Source organism: Bos javanicus, chromosome 11 (genome assembly GCF_032452875.1).
Source record: "Bos javanicus breed banteng chromosome 11, ARS-OSU_banteng_1.0, whole genome shotgun sequence".
Lineage (NCBI taxonomy): Eukaryota > Metazoa > Chordata > Mammalia > Artiodactyla > Bovidae > Bos > Bos javanicus.
In genome coordinates, this window is record NC_083878.1 from 12,158,752 (window position 1) to 12,181,173 (window position 22,422).

Sequence of the window (22,422 nt, forward strand, 5' to 3'; positions counted from 1 at the left end):
ATAAGTGTGTTCTCTTGGCAAAACTCTGTCGGTGTTTGCCCCACTTTATTTTGTACTCCAAGGCCAAACTTGCCTATTATTTCAGGTATCTCTTGATGTCCTACTTTTGCATTTCAATCCCCTATGATGAAAAGGACATCTTTTTTTGGACACCTTGTTAGTTCTAGAAGGTCTTGTAGGTCTTTATAGAACTGTTCAACTTCGGCTTTTTCAGCATTAGTGGTTGGGGCATAGATTCGTAGGTACTCTTACTGTATTTACTTTATAGTCTTGGGAATTGAGCCTTAAGAAATGAATTAGCTGATTTGTGTCTTTATCAAAACAAAAACAATAACTTCTTTCTTCTTTGCTTTTTTGTAGCATGAAACTTTAGATGGCTACAGGAAGTATTTTAATCAAATTGTCGGGTGGGTATTTGTGTGTGTGTCTTAAATTTATACACTTTCAATAGTTTGTACACTTTTCCTGAGACTTGGAAAAGTATAGCAAGTGTTCTTTGGGAATTTATTTTTTTTCCTTTATTTAAATTCTTAAAACAAGATTTGGTTTTGAATATCTGATAATTTTAAAGGAACATCTATTTGTTTCAACATTATATTGTTGGAGAATACTTTTTACGGAGAAAGGAAGAATAATGTTGAATTATAACCTTATTATATGTGATATTTTGCTTTTCCATTATTGTTAAGAGAGAACCCAGCAATCAACAAACGTTGGCACTTTTTTTTCTAAAAGAGCCAAATAGTAATGTGTTTTAGGTTCAACAGACCAGACAGTTTCTGCTATTCAGCTTTGTTGCAGTACAAAAACAGCTATAGACAATATGTACATGAGACACAATTGGTGTGTTCCAATAACACAGCATTTATAAAAATAAGCAGTGTGCCAAACTTATTCCATGGACTGTGTCGTTTGCCACCCTCATCTTGAGAATACATACTAGTTTGGAATTCCAGTTCCCCAATAAGCTTCCCAAATATAGGCAGCTTATTCTTATTGCAAAATAGTGATTTTGTAGTGAAAAAAGGGAAGTAAGTTGAATTGTTTCATGAAATTTCTTTATTTTTCAAATTCAGATTGTTATACTGTAACTGGTAACTTTATTAAAGTGTTATCACGAGCAATTCTCTAAAGAATTGTTTTAATTAGTATGACTATTTAGGTAAGATAACTAAAGATAATTTCAGATGCATAAAAATTAGGACACCACAGCAGAATGTTAAAAAAATATGTGTGTATTTTTTTACCTTTGTGCTATATCTTTTCAACACTTTGATGAAAAAGTTTTATATAAGGGGAATTGTTTTAATATTTTGTGTGTTGGATTCTTAAAATAATGGGTGTTTTAACTTTTGTTGTTTTTTGTAAAATGTTTTAATGGCCTGGTATTTTTACTGTAGTGAAACTAGTCTCCTTTATCTATAAACATTTTTTTCTTCCCTTTTAAATTCCAGGATAGCATGGTTAACATTTAATGCAAATGTAATTCCAGTTTACAAATGTAATTCCAGTTTATTGAAGTGATTAAAATGATATCATGATCAAAGGTATAATTCCAAGTCTAATAAATGTGATTTTGTTTGTTATACCAAGTAACTTTCTTTAAGAAAAACACTAGTATTGCCTTCAAATTTAATGGCAGCTCTTAATGTTTGTGACATGCTGAAAATAGTAATCAAACTATTTTCTGACAGCTGTGCTTTCTTTTTTTCCTCAATCTTAGCTTTTTTGTGGTTGAAGATCACATTTTACATACAACACAGGGCTTAGTAAATAGAGCCTACATTGATGAACTGTGGGAAATGGCACTTTCAAAAACCATCGCAGCACTCCGTACTCACTCGGTATGTAAGACACCCAAGAGAAATTTTTACTTCAAGCTAATTGTCTCTACAGTATTCAGTCTTCTACAGCTTTAAAATCATCCTATGAATACCATTTACTCATGAAAGATGTATGGAAGTAACCACTTCAAACTGCATGTTCTCTAATGCTAAGCCCCCTTTATGGATGTTCTTTGCATTAAGAAAACAACAGCTAACATTTACTGATTGTTCTCTATGTCTCAGGCATTGTTATTGTATTGTTACTGTGTAGTGCATATATATTTCATCTTCACTTCATCTTTCTGAGGCAGATACTGTTTTTATATTTGTCATGTAGACTGCAGAACAACCTCAGAGAGGTTAAGTAACCTCTCTGCCCAATATCACCCAATAAGTGGTAGAGCTTGGATTCGAACCTTGACAGTATGGCTGCAGACCCTGTGTTCTTAGCCACTACACCATAGTGCCTTTGTAATGCCTGTTAATACTGGTTTGGAGTTCACAGGTTTATTCTTACTCCATAACATTTCAATAAGTTGCCTGATTTTCAGTGTCCATGCTCTATTGATCTGTTTTATGATAGCATCAATTTTAAATGGTAATCTACTTTATTACAGGTGGGGAATCCTGGCTCTGAATTATTCATTTATTCATTCATTCAGTATTTCTTTAACAAGGATTACATGTTGATGATAGCAATACAAGAATGAATAAGACTAAGGACTTTGTTCTCAGAGAGCTGTATTATGACTGGGGAGATTCCCAATAAACTAATCAATATCAGACAGTGATAATGCAATGCAATTAAAAGAGAGTGATATATTAGGACAACAAGGTGTCTGATTTTGATAAGTTGATATGACATGGCATTCTGAGATATAAATATCAAGGAGTCAGTATTTGTGCAAAAATCAATTAAAAGGTCATACTATAGGTATAAGGAACAGTAGTGTAAGGACTTTGTGGCATTATTATGTATGAATGTGTTTCAGGAACAATAGTGAGAAGTTAATAATAAGAGATAATTTGGTATTTTAAAAATTTCAAGAAATGGTTCTAGTATGCATATTATTTTGTTAACCAGAAGCTTAAAAGTCATTCATAACCCTACAAGTCTCTATCTATTCATTATCAGGTGTTCCAGAGTAAATATCATGTCTAAAATCTAGAATTGAAGGGAGCGTAGCCACTTTAAAGGAAACTGAACAATGCTCCAAGTAGTTAGAACATAAGACATATAACCCTAAGGAGGTATGGTAAGAAGTAAGAATAAAAAAAAATAGGAAGATTTCACATTATATAGGGCCTGGTTGACCCTTTAAGCAGTGAGTTAAGCGGAATATGTGTGTTCGGGACAGGAGTAGAGTAAATTGGAGTGAGAAGATCAGATTTCTATTTTTAAAAGATTATTCTAGCTAAATAATGGATGAGGGATGAGAATGGATGTGGGGAGAAGAGTTATTGGTAGGCTGGTCTAGTATTCCAGACAAGAGATGATGATTGTTGGACAAAAGTGATGGTAGATATGGAAAGAAGTGAATGAGTTTGAGAGATATTTAGGAAGTAAGATTTTTAATACTTTGTGATGGACTAAATATAAGAGATAAGGTTAAAGAAGTATCAGGGCCTAGTTTACGGTTTTCTTCTTTGGATGATAGTGTTGGTATTGATGGTTTGGAGTGGGAAAGTCATAAGTTACTTTTGGATACGATTACTTTAGATGCTTTTGTGCAATTAAAGTAGTAGGCTCTGTCGTTGTGGGTCAGTCGCTGTCATTTCTGACTCTTGTGACCCCATGGACTGCAGCACACCAGGCTTCCCCGTCCATCACCAACTCCCGGAGCTTGCTCAAACTCATGTCCATTAAGTCACTGAAGCCATCCAACCATCTCATCCTCTATCATCCCTTTCTCCTCCTGCCTTCAGTCTTTCCCAGCATCAGGGTCTTTTCTAATGAGTCAGCTCTTCACATCAGGTGGCCAAGGTATTGGAGCTTTAGCTTCAGGATCAGTCATTCCAATGAATATTCAGGATTGATTTCCTTTAGGATTGACTGGTTTGATCTCCTTGCAGTCCAAGGGACTTTCAAGAGTCTTCTCCAACACCACAGTTCAAAAGCATCAATTCTTTACCACTCAGGCTTCTTTATGGTCCAACTCTCACACCCATAGAAGACTACTGGAAAAACCTTAGCTTTGAGTAGACAGACCTTTGTTGGCAAAGTAATGTTTCTGCTTTTTAAAACACTATGTGGGTTTGTCATAGCTTTTCTTCCAAGGAGCAAGCGTCCTTTAATTTCATGGCTGCAGTCACTATCTGCAGTGATTTTGGAGCCCAAGAAAATACAAGTAAATTTTCTCAGCAAGAAAATACGCTGTTTTCTTCATCATACAATCATATTTATTATCATTAAGAATAGGACACATTGCAAGTGTGCTGATTAAGTTGTATATCTATGGAAAAAATTAATTTAATTTAATTTTCATCTGTGGATCCACTGTATATTCTTTTGAACTAAAGGGAAAATGACACAACTACTTTTAAAAAATAGTTCTGCATCAGTCTACAGAGGCATAAAGAAATTAGTCATCTCTTAGGGCTGAAAGTGGGTATGAGGAATAATGAGGTGATAGTTTAAGGGGCACAGGGTTTCTCCTTGAGGTGATGAAAATGTTCTAAAGTTGATTATGATTATATTTGTACCTATCTGCAAAGATATTTTTAAAAATGTAAAAAAAACATTGAATTATATACTTTAAGTGGGTGAATTGCATGGTATTGAAATTGTATTTCAACATAACCATTAAAATATAACTCAGCATTACATTCATTTACCCACTGAACCATATTTATCCATTATGAGATAGTGTAGTTGATGCCCATATACCAGTTCCATTCTATGATAACTATTTACTGTATTATATTTTCAGCAAGAAAGACAGATAGACAACCCAAACATCAAAACAAATCTCAAAAGGAAACATTTTATCTGAGTGGTTATTTTTTTATAAGAATTCTATATTATTCCAACTTTCTGTCACTAATTAAAACTCTTCATATTTTCTAATTGAATTATCAATCTTTGTATAAATTAGAAACATTTTGAAAGGTATATTATTCTCAATGCTGATTTCAAGAAAAATCTTATACAATCCATTTCACATAGATTTCAAATTTAGCAGTACCTAATACATTTTCTCAGCAAGAAAATACACTGTTTTCTTCATCATACAATAATATTTATTATCATTAAGAATATGACACATTGTAAGTGTGCTGATTAAAGTGTATATCTATGGAAAAATTTAATTTAATTTAATATTCATCTGTGGATCTACTGTATATTCTTTTGAACTGAAATAATATACAGTATTCTTGTTTTAAAATAATAATATGCTAATACAGAATTCATATAAGAAATGGCTTCATATTGGAAGATCTGTTAATATAATTGCTAGCCTGGCTGCTAGTAAAATGATAGGCCGATCATCTGATAATACTGGAAAAATACTTTTTTATAATTTAAATTATGGAACAATGTAATCTATAGGCAAAAATCCTCATGTTTTATAGCTATTAAACATTAGACATCTTTTCTTATTATGTGATAGGCAGACAAGAGTGTGTACTGTGATAGTGGTTTGATACACACCCACAGCCATATTCACCCTCTCACACACCCGTTTTTGAATCAGAGGGTATACTGAGAATATGTGTCATTCAGCTCCCCTAACCAAATTGACATTGAAATAAAATGTAAGAAAAACTAAAAGGAAAAACAGTTCAAAGTGTACCTCTATAGGCTAGAAAATTTGAAAAATTTCTCTGAACTTAGAAAATCAGATGGAATCAGAATAATGACTCAGCCTGAGGAAAGAAAATATTGGATTAAGTATGAAGTAGAGGGTTTTGTGGCAGCCCACTCCAGTACTCTTGCCTGGAAAATCCCATGGATGGAGGAGCCTGGTAGGCTGCAGTTCGTGGTGTAGCTAGGAGTCGGACATGACCGAGTGACTTCACTTTCACTTTTCACTTTCACGCATTGGAGAAGGAAATGGCAACCCACTCCAGTGTTCTCTCCTGGAGAATCCCAGGGACGGGGAAGCCTGGTGGGCTGCCGTCTCTGTGGTTGCACAGAGTTGGACACGACTGAAGCAGCTTAGCAGCAGCAGCAGCAGCAGCAGAAGGTTTTGTTAAAGCAGGAAATGTTCCAAATGGAATCTACTGCTAAGTCACTTCAGTCATGTCCGACTCTGTGTGATCCTACAGACGGCAGCCACCAGGCTCCCCGTCCCTGGGATTCTCCAGGCAAGAACACTGGAGTGGGTTGCCATTTCCTTCTCCAATGAATGAAAGTGAAAAGTGAAAGTGAAGTTGCTCAGTTGTGTCCGACTCTTAGTGACCCCATGGACTGCAGCCTACCAGGCTCCTCCATCCATGGGATTTTCCAGGCAAAGTAGAATGGAATCTAGGAACACTCTAAATTCAGTAAACAAATGTCATGAGCAGGAATGAGCCTGGGAGAAATCTTGGTGGAAATAATTTAGAGATCTGCCTTATATGCAGAATACATCCTGCAAAATGCTGAGCTGGATGAATCACAAGCTGGAATCAAGACTGCTTGGAGAAGTATCAGGAATCTCATATATCCAGATGATACCACTCCAGTGATAGAAAGTGAAGAGGAACTAAAGAGCCTCCTGATGAAGGTGAAAGAAGAAAGTGAAAAAGCTGGCTTAAAATTCAACATTCAAAAAATTAAGATCAGGGCATCCGGTCCCATTACTTCATGGCAAATAGATGGGGAAACGAAGCAAACAGTGGCAGATTCCATTTTCTTGGGCTCCAAAATCACTGCGGATGGTGACTGTAGCCATGAAATTAAAAGGTGCTTGTTCCTTGGAAGAAAAGCTGTGACAAACCTAGCTGCTGCTGCTGCTATTAAGTCACTTCAGTTGTGTCCAACTATGTGCGACCCCATAGGTGGCAGCCCACCCAGCTCCCCTGTCCCTGGAATTCTCCAGGCAAGAACACTGGAATGGGTTGCCATTTCCTTCTCCAATGCGTGAAAGTGAAGTCGCTCGGTTGTGTCTGACTCTTAGCGACCCTATGGACTGCAGCCTACCAGGCTCCTCCATCCATGGGATTTTCCAGGCGTGAGTACTGGAGTGGGGTGCCATTGCCTGCTCTGTGACAAACCTGTATTAAAAAGCAGAGACATTACTTTGCTGACAAAGGTCCATATAGTCAGCGCTATGGTTTTTCCGGTAGTCACATATGGATGTGAGAGTTGGACCATAAAGAAGGCTGAGCACCAAAGAATTGTTGCTTTTGAAATGTGGCTCTGGAGATAACTCTTGAAAGTCCCTTGGACAGCAAGGAGATCAAACCAGTCAATCCTAAAGGAAATCAACCCTGACTGTTCTTTGGAAGGACTGATGCTGAAGCACCAATGTTTGGGCCACCTGATGTGAAGAGCTGACTCATTTGAAAAGACCCTGATGCTGGGGAAGACTGACGGCAGAAGGAGAAGGGGGTGATAGAGGATGAGATGGTTGTATCCATCATCGCCTAAATGGACATGAGTTCGAGCTAACTTCGGGAGAAAGTGAAGGACAGGGAAGCTTGAAGTGCTGCAGTCCATGGGCTCACAAAGAGTTGGAGAAGACTGAGCGAGTGAACAACAACATTTACATGATATAGAAGACATTAATAATCAAAATGAATAGCTATTCTTTAGCAAAAACAAGTAATTCATGGACTAGGAGAAAAATTTATGAAATAACAATCATTTCTCATTTTAGGAATATAGGAGGCTAGATTATTCATAGCAACTGTTCAGCTTGAAACAACTAAAAGTACTGTAATATGTAATATGCATCATATAAGACATTAAGTCTCAGAGTGCTTAGTAAGGTTATTAAGGAATTTATCAGGCCAAATCCAGGGGAAATTGAGAGTCCAGAAGTTCAGAGTGATACGCTGAAATACATAAGCTGCCTTTCCCTTGAGGTTGCTTGTTAGTCCAATTTGTACTCAGATTTTATAGTCTCTTGGGCCTACCTGAGATAAAGAGTCTAGTATGGTGCCCTCCCCACATTAAGCTGGAGAAACTATTCCTTTCAGGTTAAGAATGTATCTGAAGTAAGTGATCAGCAGTCACAGTTCTTCCCCTAAAGAGATCTTCAGGTTTGGGGAGTTTTATCTTAAATTGTTATCTATATAAATTCTTGGAGAACAGAAAAGGAAGATACTCACTAACTCATCTTATGAGTTGTATGAGGTGTGAGTAATCTTGATAATGAAGCTAGAGAAGGATAGCATAACTCATAAGCTCATAAATATACAGGCTTATTCATAAATATAGTTGTATTTAGTAAAGATAGAAATATAAATAAAAAATAAACCTTTGAAAGGAAAAAGGAAAATTGTCATTTTTGCTGATGATATATTTTAGTATATTGAAAATCCAAAGAAATTTACAGAAAAATTATTCCAATAAATGGAAGAGGTTAGCATATTCTATGTTGCAAAATTGTCTCTTTATATCCAGGAATAAAATTTGAAAAATTAAAAATTTTAAAAGATAAAAATTGATACAATAACATATATTAAAAGTAGTAGAAATATACCTAACATAATATGTCAAGACCTAAATGGAGAAAATTCAAAAATATTTTTGAGAGATGGAAAGGAATTAAAGAAGACCTAAATAAAACTGAGAGTAATAGCATGTTCAGTGATTGGAAGAGTTATTTTAGATATCTACTGTCTTAAAATTTATCTATACATTTAATTCAATGCCAATTAAAATCTCCATAATCTTATTTTTGGAAAGATGAGTACCTTTGCAATTAGATTTATAATATTTTTAAGCCAGTACAAAAGCAAAGAATAGCTAAGAGACTCCTTAAGACTGAAGGCAGGTGGTTTTTCTCTACCAAATATGAAGATTCAATTTAAAAATCTTACTAAATCAATACCAGACCCTCTGGTACTGTCATTGGATAGATAGAACAGAATATAGTCCTCAAAAAAATATTTGATATTTATCAAAGACTGTTGCTGGTCAGTGGGTAGAGAACAGACTTTTCAATGAATAGTACTAGAACAATTGATTATCAGTATGGGGGAATTGGAGAAGGAAATGGCAACCCACTCCAGTATTCTTGCCTGGAGAATCCCAGGGACAGAGGAGCCTAGTGGGCTGCCATCCATGGGGTCGCACAGTCAGACACAACTGAAGCGACTTAGCAGCAGCAGCAGCATGGGGGAAATAATTATACCAAAAAAAAGTTTCAGGTTGATAAAATACCAAAATGTGAAATATAAGACCATAAATTCTCTACAAGATAGTGTAAGATAATATCTTTGTGGTTTAGGATATGGAAGAAATTCCTAACTAAAATACAAAAGAGACACTAACCATAAAGATTCATACATTAAGCTACATTAAAACTAAGAAAAAAACAAAAAAAAAATTAAAGATAGTAGATAAAATAAGATATATGATGAGAAATGATATCTTCAACAGAATATCAGCAAAGAACTAACATAAAATATATAAAAATTTTCACTATACATCATCACAATAGAGACAAACATCTCAGTAGAAATAAGAAGCAAAAGATTTACAGTTATTTCATTAAGGAAGGAATTCACTTGGCTGAGAAACATGTGCTCAACTTCAGTGCATCGGTGAAAGGCAGATAAAAACAAAATGAAATAGCATGTAAAAATTAGTAATACAGATGTTGATAAAGATATGAATCATTCAGAACTCTTATATACTACTAAGGGAATAAGTTTAAATTGATAAAACCCTTTGAAAAAAAGAGCGTTATCTTCTAATCAACCATCCACATTAACCACAAATTCTTTTACTAACTATATTCCCTTGAAAAACTTGCCCTAATGCACCATAGTACACATGCAAGAATATTCATTCCAGCATTGTTCAGTTTTAAAAATTAGAAATGACTTACATGTCCATGGTTGGATGGCATCTGTGACTCAATGGACATGAGTTCAGGTGAGCTCTGGGAGATGGTGAAGGACAGGGAAACCTGGTGTGCTGCAGTCCACGTGGTTGCCAAGAGTCAGACACCACTGAGCATCTGGACAACAAAATGTCCATTGGTAATAAAATGAACAATCTGAGTTAAACTCATAGCATGAAATATTATACAACATGAAAATGCCCACCCTGCAGCCATATACAGTAGCATAGATGAATTTCACAAGTACAATGTTGAATTATAAAAGCAGGTCAGAAAATTATACATACAGATTTTTATCCATTTACATAATGTTGAAAAAATATTGAGTAAGGCTGAATATTTAGATGGTTACAAAACAATGAAATTAAGAGAATGAACTGACAAGCCACAGATCAGGAGAAAATCTTTGCAAAACACATACCTGTTAAAGGCCTGGTACTGAAAATACATACAGAACTCTTAACACTCAGCAGTAAGAAAACAACCCAATTAAAAAATGGACAAAAGTTCACCACAGAAAATACTCAAAGATCAAGAAAGCATGTAAAAAATGCTTAACAACATATGTCATCAGTTCAGTTCAGTTCAATCCCTCAGTCGTGTCCGACTCTTTGTGACCCCGTGAACCACAGCACAACAGGCTTCCCTGTCCATCACCAACTCCTGGAGTTTACCCAAACTCATGTCCATCGAGTCGGTGATGCCATCCAACCATGTCATTCTCTGTTGTCCCCTTCTCCTCCTGCCCTCAATCTTTCCCAGCATCAGGGTTTTTTCAAATGAGTCAGCTCTTTGCATCAGGTGGCCAAAGTATTGGAGTTTCAGAATCAACATCAGTCCTTCCAATGAACACCCAGGACTGATCTCCTTTAGGATGGACAGGTTGGACCTCCTTGCAGTCCAAGGGACTCTCAAGAGTCTTCTGCAACAACGCAGTTCAAAAGCATCAATTCTTCTGTGCTCAGCTTCCTTTTTAGTCCAACTCTCACATCCATACATGACTACTGGAAAAACCATAGCCTTGACTAGATGGACCTTTGTTGGCAAAGTAATGTCTTTGCTTTTTAATATGCTGTTTTGGTTGGTCGTAACTTTCCTTCTAAGGAGTATGCATCTTTTAATTTCATGGCTGCAGTCACCATCCACAGTGATTTTGGAGCCCTCAAAAATACAGTCTGACACTGTTTCCACTGTTTCCCCATCTATTTGCCATGAAGTGATGGGACCTGATGCCATGATCTTTGTTTTCTGAATGTTGAGCTTTAAGCCAACTTTTTCACTCTCCTCTTTCACTTTAATCAAGAGGCTCTTTAGTTCTTCTTCACTTTCTGCCATAAGAATGGTGTAATCTGCATATCTGAGGTTATTGATATTGCTCCTAGCAATCTTGATTCCAGCTTGTGCTTCCTCCAGCCCAGCGTTTCTCATGATCTACTCTGCATGTAAGTTAAATAAGCAGGGTGACAATATACAGCCTTGACGTACTCCTTTCCTGATTTGGAACCCATCTGTTGTTCCATGTCCAGTTCTAACTGTTGCTTCCTGATGTGCATACAGATTTCTCAGGAGGCAGGTCAGCTGGCCTGGTATTCCCATCTCCTTCAGAATTTTCCACAGTTTATTGTGATCCACACAGTCAAAGTCTTTGGCATAGTCAATAAAGCAGAAATAGATGTTTTTCTGGAACTCTCTTGCTTTTGCAATGATCAGCAAATGTTGGCAATTTGATATCTGGTTCCTCTGCCTTTTCTAAATTCAGCTTGAACATCTGGAAGCTCATGGTTCATGTATTGCTGAAGCCTGGCTTGGAGAATTTTGAGCATTACTTTACTGGTGTGTGAGATGAATGCAATTGTGCAGTAGTTTGAGCATTCTTTGGCATTGCCTTTCTTTGGGATTGGAATGAAAACTGACCTTTTCCAGTCCTGTGGCCACTGCTGAGTTTTCCACATTTGCTGGCATATTGAGTGCAGCACTTTGACATCATCATCTTTTAGAATTTGAAATAGCTCAACTGGAATTCCATTACCTGTACTAGCTTTGTTCGTAGTGATGCTTTCTAAGGCCCACTTGACTAAGGATGGCTGGCTCTAGGTGAGTGATCACACCATCGTGATTATCTGGGTTGTGAAGATCTTTTTGTGTAGTTCTTCTGTGTATTCTTGCCCCCTCTTCTTAATATCTTCTGCTTCTGTTAGGTCCATACCATTTCTGTCCTTTATTGAGCCCATCTTTGCATGAAATGTTCCCTTGGTATCTCTAATTTTCTTGAAGAGATCTCTAGTTTTTCCCATTCTATTGTTTTCCTCTATTTCTTTGCACTGATCACTGAGGAAGGCTTTCTTATCTCTCCTTGCTGTTCTTTGGAACCCTGCATTCAAATGGGTATATCTTTCCTTCTCTCCTTTGCTCTTCGCTTTTCTTCTTTTCACAGGTATTTGTAAGGCCTGCTCAGACAGCCATTCTGCTTTTTTGCATTTCTTTTTCTTGGGAATGGTCTTGATCCCTGTCTCCTGTACAATGTCATGGACCTCTGTCCATAGTTCATCAGGCACTCTGTTACCAGATCTAGTCCTTTAAATGTATTTCTCACTTCCACTGTGTAATCATAAGGGATTTGATGTAGGTCATACCTGAATGGTCTAGTGGTTTTCCCCACTTTCAGTTTAAGTCTGAATTTGGCAATAAGGAGTTCATGATCTGAGCCACAGTCAACCCCTGGTCTTGTTTTCACTGACTGTATAGAGCTTCTCCATCTTTGACTGCAAAGAACATAAGCAATCTGATTTCAGTGTTGGCTATATGGTGATATCCATGTGTAAAGTCTTCTCTTGTTTTGTTGGAAGAGGGTGTTTGCTACGACCAGTGCATTCTGTTGGCAAAACTCTATTGTCATATGTCATCAGGGAATTCGAAATTAAAACAGCAGTAAACTACCGCCACATGCCCAGTAGAATGACTATAATGCTGAAAACACCAAATTCTGGAGAGAATGTGGACAACAGGTACTCTCCTTGCTGGTGGGAATGGAAAATGGTACAGCCAGCTTAGAAGAGAATTTGGAAGTTTATACAAAATGCAACATAGATATAAGATGCAGCAAGTAGGTATACACTATAGGTATTTGCTAAATGTGTTGAAAATGTATGTTAACACAAAAATCTGCCCACCAGTGTTTACAACAGCTTATTCAAAATAACCAAAACCTGGAAGTAACCAAGATGTCCTTTAATAGGTGAATGGATGAACTCTAGTACATCCTTATAATTGAATATTACTCAATGGTAAACAAAAGAAGTAATCTGTCAACCCACAAAAAGACACGGAGGAAGCTAAGTGCATATTGCTAAGTGAAAGTACCCAAACTGAGAAGGCTACGTATTCATAGGATTCCAACTATATGACATTCTTGACAAGGCAAAATTAAGGAGGCAATAAAAAGATAAGGGTTGCTAGGATTTGGGAGAGGGCTCGAGGGATAAATAAGTGGAAGACGGAATTTCTAGGGCAGGCAGTGAAACTATTCTGTATGATATTGTATGGTGGAATACATCATTATGCTCATGTTAAAACCCATGATTATATAACACAGAGAGGAAACTCTAAATAAGCTATAGAATTTAGTTAATAATAATAATAATGTGGATAATGTGTCAGTATTGGTTCACCAACTGTACCAAATGTCACCACACTAAGGGAAAATGTTATAATAAGAGAACCTGTGCATGAATGTCTGTATGAAGGGATATATGGGAACTCTGTACTTTCTGTTCAGTTTATCTGTAAATGCAAAACTGCTCTAAAAAATAAGATCTATTAAGCTAAAAAATACAAAGAAAAAAGAATGAAAGAAAGATATGTAATGATTATAATAAATGTCATGATAATGTTTTCCTGAGTGGAAAGGAAAGAAGTTGTTTTTGAGCTTCTGATATGCTGGTGCTGTTCAGTTATGTTTGCCTGGTAAAATTACATGTATAGGTTTTATTTATGTATACTATATTCACAGTTATACAAAATGTGAGAAGGAGGAAAAGGAAGGATGGCAGCCACAGAAGAATATAAATCAAAGATTAATGTTGTTTTCTTGAGATTTATGCCTACCAAAATAGAGAAATTTAATTCTAAGATTAAATAGATAAAACTGAATATCATTCTGTGATCAAGAAGACAAAGTCAAATACATAACCCCAATATAGAGCAGAGACACAAAGAGATGGAAAATATTAATGAAAAGTTAAGAAACCTGGATAATTGCTGTAGATTTTGGTTGTATTTAGTAGAGATTTAGAAATAAAATATAGTCAGAAAGGAGGGACCTTAATAATTAAATGAAAGAGGGAAATTTCCCTGCAGTAGAAAACGACTAGATTACTACAGCTGAAAGGGTGCATCTTTTTGTCAGGCAGAGTAAATGAGGCAGGCAGTTTTCTCATGTCTGAAATGGTGTATTTTAGTTTGAGTGCAAAAGAAAGACATTTCCAAACACATGAGGATACAAAGTTTACTTTTCACCCATCTTATCTTACTGATGTCTTACCAAAAATGAAAAAGAAATTCAAAATACGTGATGGGGTGAGAATAAATAAAATGTGTGCAAAAAATGAGAGTAAAACTCATAGATAAATCTAAATAACTGATCAGTTGTTTGTAAGTGAAAGTCACTCAGTTGTGTCTAACTTTGCAACCCCATGGACTGTACAGCCCATGGAATTCTCCAGGCCAGAATACTGGAGTGGGTAGCCTTTCCCTTCTCCAGGGGATCTTCCCAACCCAGGGATTGAACCCAGCTTTGCCACATTGAAGACGGATTCTTCACCAGCTGAACCACAAGGGAAGCCCCCAAGAATACTGAAGTGGATAGCCTATTCCTTCTCCAGGGGATCTTCCCAATCCAGGAATAGAACCAGGGTCTCCTGCATTGCACGCAGATTCTTTACCAACTGAGCTTTCAGGGAAGCCCATTGTTTGTAAAGTTTAATGCTATTAAGAATCCCTACAAGAGGAGTGGCTTAATGTTTAAAACATTTTTAAAATGACACTACAGATTATTTCAAGTAAACAGTGGACAGAAAGTATCAGTTCAGTTCAGTTCAGTCACTGGGTCGTGTCTGACTTTTTGCGACCCCATGAATTGCAGCACACCAGGCCTCCCTGTCCATCACCAACTCCCGGAGTTCACCCAAACTCATGTGCATCGAGTCGGTGATGCCATCCAGCCATCTCATCCTCTGACAGAAAGTAAATATGTTATTAATAACCAGTATAAGATAATTTGAAAAAACTAATCCAATGAAAAACATGAAATGATACAAAAAATAAAGAATAAATCATTGAAAATAGAAAACTTAAAATAAGATGGCTAGAATAGGTCCAAATATGTCAGTATTCATGAGAAACATCACAGGTAGAAAGTATTATAGTTTGGTTACTAAGGGAGATTTCTGCATTAAGATTATATAGAAAGATTAAAAATGAAGAATGGGGAGCAGAAAGGGCAATATTCTTCAAGAACACTGGATTGAAGTTAAAGATTGTTAAATGGGAGAAGAGAGCAACATTTTGTTTTGATAATACTTTTAACCCATCAAAAAGACTGTATCCCATTTACTGGAAACAAGCAAGCATCAGATCAGATCAGATCAATCTCTCAGTCGTGTTCTACTCTTTGCGACCCCATGAATCGCAGCACGCCAGGCCTCCCTGTCCATCACCAACTCCCGGAGTTCACTCAGACTCACGTCCATTGAGTCGGTGATGCCATCCAGCCATCTCATCCTCTGTCGTCCCCTTCTCCTCCTGTCCCCAATCCCTCCCAGCATCACAGTCTTTTCCAATGAGTCAACTCTTCGCATGAGGTGGCCAAAGTACTGGACTTTCAGCCTTAGCATCGTTCCTTCCAAAGAAATCCCAGGGCCGATCTCCTTCAGAATGGACTGGTTGGATCTCCTTGCAGTCCAAGGGACTCTCAAGAGTCTTCTCCAACACCACAGTTCAAAAGCATCAATTCTTCAGCGCTTATCCTTCTTCACAATCCAACTCTCACATCCATACATGACCACAGGAAAAACCATAGCCTTGACTAGACGAACCTTTGTTGGCAAAGTACTGTCTCTGCTTTTGAATATGCTATCTAGGTTGGTCATAATTTTCCTTCCAAGGAGTAAGTGTCTTTTAATTCAGTATGTATATAAACAAAAACTGATAGTAGTAGGAGGAGAAACAGAGGCCACACCACTTTGGGAGAATTCAACGTGCCTTCTTTAGGAATTGAGGAGTTAAGTAGAGAGCAAGTAACCAAATTATACTTAAGAGAATTTGAATATCAAAAGTCACTGAAAAATAGTGACATAATACATCTTTGTAAAGAAGATGCCTTCCAAGTCATTTCAGTTTTCAAATTTTTTAAGAGATTATACATTGAATTTGTTTGTAAATTTTATTTTCTTCTGTATTATATTTATTTTCTGTGTTCCTTGCATTGTTGTTTCTTTTTGTTGTTTAATTGGACTTACCTGTGATTTGTCTCTCTTACTGATTTTATGTTTAACTTGAGTTTTTTGTTTCATTGATCAAATCTTTCATGTCTTCTCTGTGTCATTAATGTCTGCTTTTTATTTTATCAATCTCTCATTTGTGGTTTATTTTGGCTTTTTTGGCCTGCTTCATGAGTTGAGTTCTTAGTTTATTATAAGTCTTTTATGTTTTCTAATGTTCACATACATTTTTTAAATGGCATTAGCTGAATTCTATAAGTTTTGATATGAACTTTTTTGTTTTTTTACTATTTGTTTTATTTGTTTTATTTTTTAAATTAATTTTATTTTATTTTTAAACTTTACATAATTGTATTAGTTTTGCCAAATATCAAAATGAATCCGCCACAGGTATACATGTGTTCCCCAGTATCAGCTTTGATTTCTTCTTTAACCAGACAGTTATTTAGAAGTGTGTTTTTAAATTTCCAAAAGTTAAACATGTAGGTCATGGATTATTGGAGTCTTTACTCATTCTCCCCTGACTGTATCTGGTGTTAACCTTAAACCAGGAAGGCTTTCCAGAGAACCTGCACCAGGTGAAGTGTTAAGTAATTGAATAAATCAAAAGATAGTTTTGTTTTTAATAAATATGTTTTTCCTCATTGTCTTTTATTTCCTTTAGTCTTACTGCTCTGATCCAAACCTCGTGTTAGATTTGAAGAACCTCATTGTGCTTTTTGCTGACACACTTCAGGTTTGTGGCTTATATTTATGTCATCTTAACCTAGATGAGTGTTTCATCAGCTCTATATCCTTTGACTATCTATCTAAGCTTGAGTAAGTATCTTTTTCTTTTTAGTTGTGTTTCTTCTTTTCCTAGCGCTAGATAATTTTTATCTCTTTGTAGCATTTCCTGGTCATCACCTTGTCTATTATGTTCTCATAATTTGTTCTCATCCCCCCTTTTTTTCTCAAAGCAAATTGATTAAATGAACTCACTACGTTAGTTCTTAAACTATTGTCTTACCTACTCTTTTGAATAATGATTATTGATATGAACCACATGTTATATTCAATAGAATAACTTTAGAAGTGGGTAAGATTGGTAGCATTCTCATTTTCTGACCCTACTCTTAAAAGTTGCTAAGAGTTACAGAAGGAGTTATAGGGAAAACTTCATTGACAGTTATATCCAATATATATTAATTTTAATGTTCATCTTTTTATTATTTTCTGACTGGTTCAAATATTTTGGTATATATCTTTTAATTATTGAGGATAAACACTAGATATTAGGTGGGAATGGAAGATTCTTGTATCATGGTTTTATTTAAATTGTTGTGCAAAGAACAAAATTATCTTTCAGTGCCTAATCTCTCTCATGTTGTTTAAAAAAATCACCTTATAAAATGAAACTTTTTTCTTATTTTGTTTCAGGTGTATGGTTTTCCTGTAAATCCGCTTTTTGACATGCTATTAGAAATCAGAGACCAATATAGTGAAACTTTGCTAAAGAAGTGGTCAGGTATTTTCAGGTGAGAGATTATCTATAGTTGTGTGTGTGTGGGCATGCATGTTTGTACACTCATCTTTATACATACGGGTTTTCAGGTATAATAGGCAACAAGTGTATGTGGCTTATTTTTTTTTAGGTCTGATTCCAATTATGATTGGGAATTCAATTAAATAGTGATGGTATCCCAAATAAAGTTCCCAAGATATTCAAACTCTGGATATTAGTACCTTCTATGTGAGGAGTCCCGAAATCCCCAGATTTGTTTCATTGAATAAATGGCAAATACCTTGGTTCATACCAACCAGATCACCTTGTGTCATCTTAATTTGATTTTTGATTTTCTCTTTGGGGATCATGCCTAATCTATGTCTCACTTGTAGGATAGTGGCTTTTGAACCCTTTTGAATAATTTAGCTTTTTTTTAAACTTTTTTGAAGACTCACTCATGTTATTCCTCATCTTCTTTACTCTCCATACCCAAAGAAGAGATCTATTACAATCTAATATTTGAAGCATATTATTTAAATAGTTACTGCAACATGCATACAAAAATAAGAAAATTATTGTATTACATCTCCACTTACAAATATTTCCTTGGACATGTTTTCCTCACACATAACTCTTGTCAACTCACTTGCTTCTTCTTTTAAAGTGATCTTTCTGCTTACTGCAGGACCACTTCCCCAGATCAACTTTCTTTGTTTTCAAGTTCTTATAGCTTTAAGGTATTACATTGTCCCATTAATCTTACTCTTCACATTTTATAAACATATAGCTAATAATTATGTAGTGTAACTCATTAGTATATTCATATAAATATTTGTATTTCTAAAAAGTCCTGTTTATTAATGATATAATTTTCTTTAGGGGAGAGTATCTTTGAAAATTAGTACCATGATATATCCAAGTGCATCTGATCTGAAGCCTTCAGTAAATTTCTTTTTTCATTTTGGTAGTATGGTCTCTGCTCTGGAGAATTCCTAGTCTAGTTAAGGACACAGAACCTTTGGATGAAGAAAAGTCATTCTTAATATAGAGCAGTAGATGAAGTACATGAACATAGTTTGATAAAATATTTTTTTTTTAAGAAAGCATATAAAACCTCTTTGCCTTTTCCAGAGCTCACATTTTTTTGTTGTTGTTGCTTCTCATTTGCCTTAAGGCTTCAACGTGTTGCCTTGAAATTTTCTGTCTGAGCTATAAATCTCAAATACTATGAGGTCATCTTTATATTTGTGTTCCATTTGTTTTAGAATGCAATTTTCCTTCTGTGTTTTTTTTTAAGATGTCCTTACCTAAGACCAAATAGCTGTACTGTAAAAGGAATAGATTAGGGACTAAGAAATGTTTATTCTGAAAGTTACTTGTGATCACTCTACTGATGAACTCACCTGTCTTTCCTTTTTTACTTTATCCCTCCCTCCTTTCCTTTCTTCTTTTATTTTCTTTATAGAAACATACTTGATTCTGACAACTACAGTCCTATCCCAGTAACAAGTGAAGAGATGTATAAAAAGGTGATAGGACAATTCCCATTCCAAGATGCAGAGCTGGAAAAGGTAAGGAACACTAAAGTAAACTTCTCTGATTTGACATCCTCTTAAAGCTTTCTTTGTATCAGTCTCATTAAAGGCATAATTTCTAACTCAATGAGTTAGGAATCTAAAACAGTTTCAAAGGATGATTTTTGGGCTTAGGGGAGCCAAAGTTCCTGTTTGGAGAATCAATCAGTAAATGGCTTTGGAGTATTGTCACCTCCAAAGTGTTGAGGAGATTTCTGGCAGTGTTTCCTTTTGACTTACACGTTGAAATATTTGCTTTTCTTATACTTTGAGGACATTTTATCCCCAAAATATACAGTAAAATTTACCTTGCTTTATAATTGTATTGGTTTTGACTGTGCTTTTTGGTGTATGTACTACCACAACAATGTTGCAGAATAGTTCCATGATTCCCCCAAATTCCCTCATGCTATACCTTGGCTTCTGTCTATGGGGTCACACACAGTCGGACACGACTGAAGCGACTTAGCAGCAGCAGCAGCATACCTTCTTAATCAATTACTCCTCAAGCCCCAGCTTTTGGCAACCACCTATCGTTGCTATCCATCTACTTTTACCTTTTCTAAAAGGCCTTATAAATAGAATTATATAGTGTGTAACCTTTTGAGATTGGCTTCTTTGACTGAAGATAATGCTTTTGAGACTCATCTAAGTTACTTATTCCTTTTTATTGCTGAGTATGTATCAGAATTTGTTTATCAGGTTTTACAGGATGTTAGAATCATTTATTTAATTTAATCTTATTCTTTTTAGTATTAGAAAACTTTCACAAATATGTTTTTAAAATGTAGAGTTGTTAAGAAGGCAGTTCCTGGTATGCAAGAAAATCTCTTTTGTATTTTAGTTAGTAGGTATTTTCAATGTATGCTCATTTGTAACTTTCATTAATTCTTGCTTTTACAGCAACCATTCCCAAAAAAGTTTCCATTTTCTGAATTTGTGCCAAAAGTTTACAACCAAATTAAAGAATTTATCTACGCCTGTCTGAAGTTTTCAGAAGATCTTCATCTAAGGTATAGTATGAAATAATGGAAGTGCAATAGATACTGAGATTATGGCTCTATATACATAAATATTCTGGAATACTTTTGATGTTCCCTTCAGTTCCAAGTTTGAAAGTCTTAATATCAGCCTTGTATGGTATGCCACTGCCCTATTTATATGGTCAGGTTATAAAAAAGGGAAGTTGGAAACTCTTGAATAATTTCTTTTCATATTACTTACTTTATTCTCTACTGTTTTCTTTACAGACTTGCATTTCTAGTGAGAATTCACTAGAAAAGAGTAGTATAATATTCTGGTTTTTACATTATATTGATGAAATGTTGAGGCCAGTAGAGGAGTGGCATGTGAAATTCTTGCTGTGATCTCCTTGCTATCCAAAGGAATCTCAAGAGCCGTCTCCAGCTTCACAGTTTGAAAGCATCAATTCTTCGGCACTAAGCCGTCTTTATGATCCAGTTCTCACATCTGTACATGATATTGGAAAAACCATAGCTTTGAGTATGCAGACCTTTATCAGCAAAATGATGTCTCTGCTTTTTTAATATGCTGTCACATGAGGTTTGTCATAGCTTTCCTTCTTGGCTCTTTGGTTCCTTCACTTTCTGCCTTTAGAGGGATATCATCTTCATATCTGAGGTTGTTGATATTTCTCCTGGTAGTTTTGATTCCAGTTTGTGATTCATCCACCCTGGCATTTCATATGATGTACTTTGCATATAAATTAAATAAGCAGGGTTTTTGTTTTTTTTAATGGTGTGGATGGGGAAACAGTGGAAACAGTGGCTGCCTTTATTTTTCTGGGCTCCAAAATCACTGCAGATGGTAATTGCAGCCATGAAATTAAAAGATGCTTACTCCTTGGAAGGAAAGTTAGGACCAACCTAGATAGCATATTAAAAAGCAGAGACATTACTTTGCCAACAAAGGTCCGTCTAGTTAAGGCTATGGTTTTTCTGGTGGTCATGTATGGATGTGAGAGTTGGACTATAAAGAAAGCTGAGCACAGAAGAATTGATGCTTTTGAACTGTGGTGTTGGAGAAGACTCTTGAGAGTCCCTTGGACTGCAAGGAGGTCCAACCAGTCCATCCTAAAGGAGATCAGTCCTGGGTGTTCATTGGAAGGACTGATGTTGAAGCTGAAACTCCAATACTTTTGCCACCTGATGCAAAGAGCTGACTCATTTGAAAAGACCCTGATGCTGGGAGAGTTTGAGGGCGGGAGGAGAAGGGGACGACAGAGGATGAGATGGTTGGATGGCATCACTGACTTGATGGACATGGGTCTGGGTGGACTCTGGGAGTTGGTGATGGACTTGGAGGCCTGGCGTGCTGTGGTTCACGGGGTCACAAAGAGTCGGACACGACTGAGCGACTTAACTGAATAGGTCTCTCATGCTTTCTTTACAGTTTTTCTCTTTGTTCCTCTTTCCGTTTTTAAATGGCCTGTTTTCTAATGCCCTAATTCTTTCTTCTGCATTATTTAGTCTGCTGTTGATGCTCTAAGAATTTTTCAATTCTTTTAATTGTATACTTCAGCTCCAGGATTTGTTTTTTTTTTTTTTTTATAGTTTCTATATCTTTATTAAACTTCGCATTTTATTTGTGCATTGTATTCTAGATTTCATTTTGTTGTCTCTCTGTGTTCTCTTGCATATTATTGAGCTTAATACGATATTTCAAATTCTTTTTAGGGCAATTTGTATGTCTCAGTTTCTTTGGGATTCATTAGTGGAACTCATATTTGTTTTCTTTGGTGGTGTCAAGTTGTTTGATTCTTTTTGGTCCATGTAGCTTTGTATTGGTGACTCTGCCTTTGTGCTTCTCTGGGGACATGGAGATATGTGTCTCCCCCAGGTCCCAGGGTGGCAGGACTATTCCTGTACCGTGCCTGAAGGGGCCTGGAGTCAAATCACAGGTCTGCTTCGGGGTTTCACAATTAGAATGACTGATAGATTGTGGCTCTGCAACTGCACTGAGGAATTCATCGCTCAGTGGGGCACTTCTGGGGTTTCCTTCTGGTGGGTTCCTGGAAAA

At 36.1% G+C, this 22,422-nt stretch overlaps 1 protein-coding gene across 4 annotated transcripts in view; it reads left to right on the plus strand.

Moving 5' to 3' along the window:
• Positions 1–22,422, plus strand: part of EXOC6B (exocyst complex component 6B) — a 765,919-nt gene that overhangs the window by 379,186 nt on the left and 364,311 nt on the right. For all 4 annotated transcript variants that reach the window (XR_009739314.1, XM_061431936.1, XM_061431937.1 and 1 more), the window contains exons 10-15: positions 361–407; positions 1,724–1,844; positions 16,988–17,059; positions 17,743–17,840; positions 19,275–19,380; positions 20,287–20,396. Coding sequence is in view for 3 of the 4 variants with exons in the window: in XM_061431936.1 (XP_061287920.1) it covers positions 361–407; positions 1,724–1,844; positions 16,988–17,059; positions 17,743–17,840; positions 19,275–19,380; positions 20,287–20,396 (554 nt within the window). In the remaining variant the exon portion in view is untranslated. The remainder of the gene's footprint in view (positions 1–360; positions 408–1,723; positions 1,845–16,987; positions 17,060–17,742; positions 17,841–19,274; positions 19,381–20,286; positions 20,397–22,422) is intronic.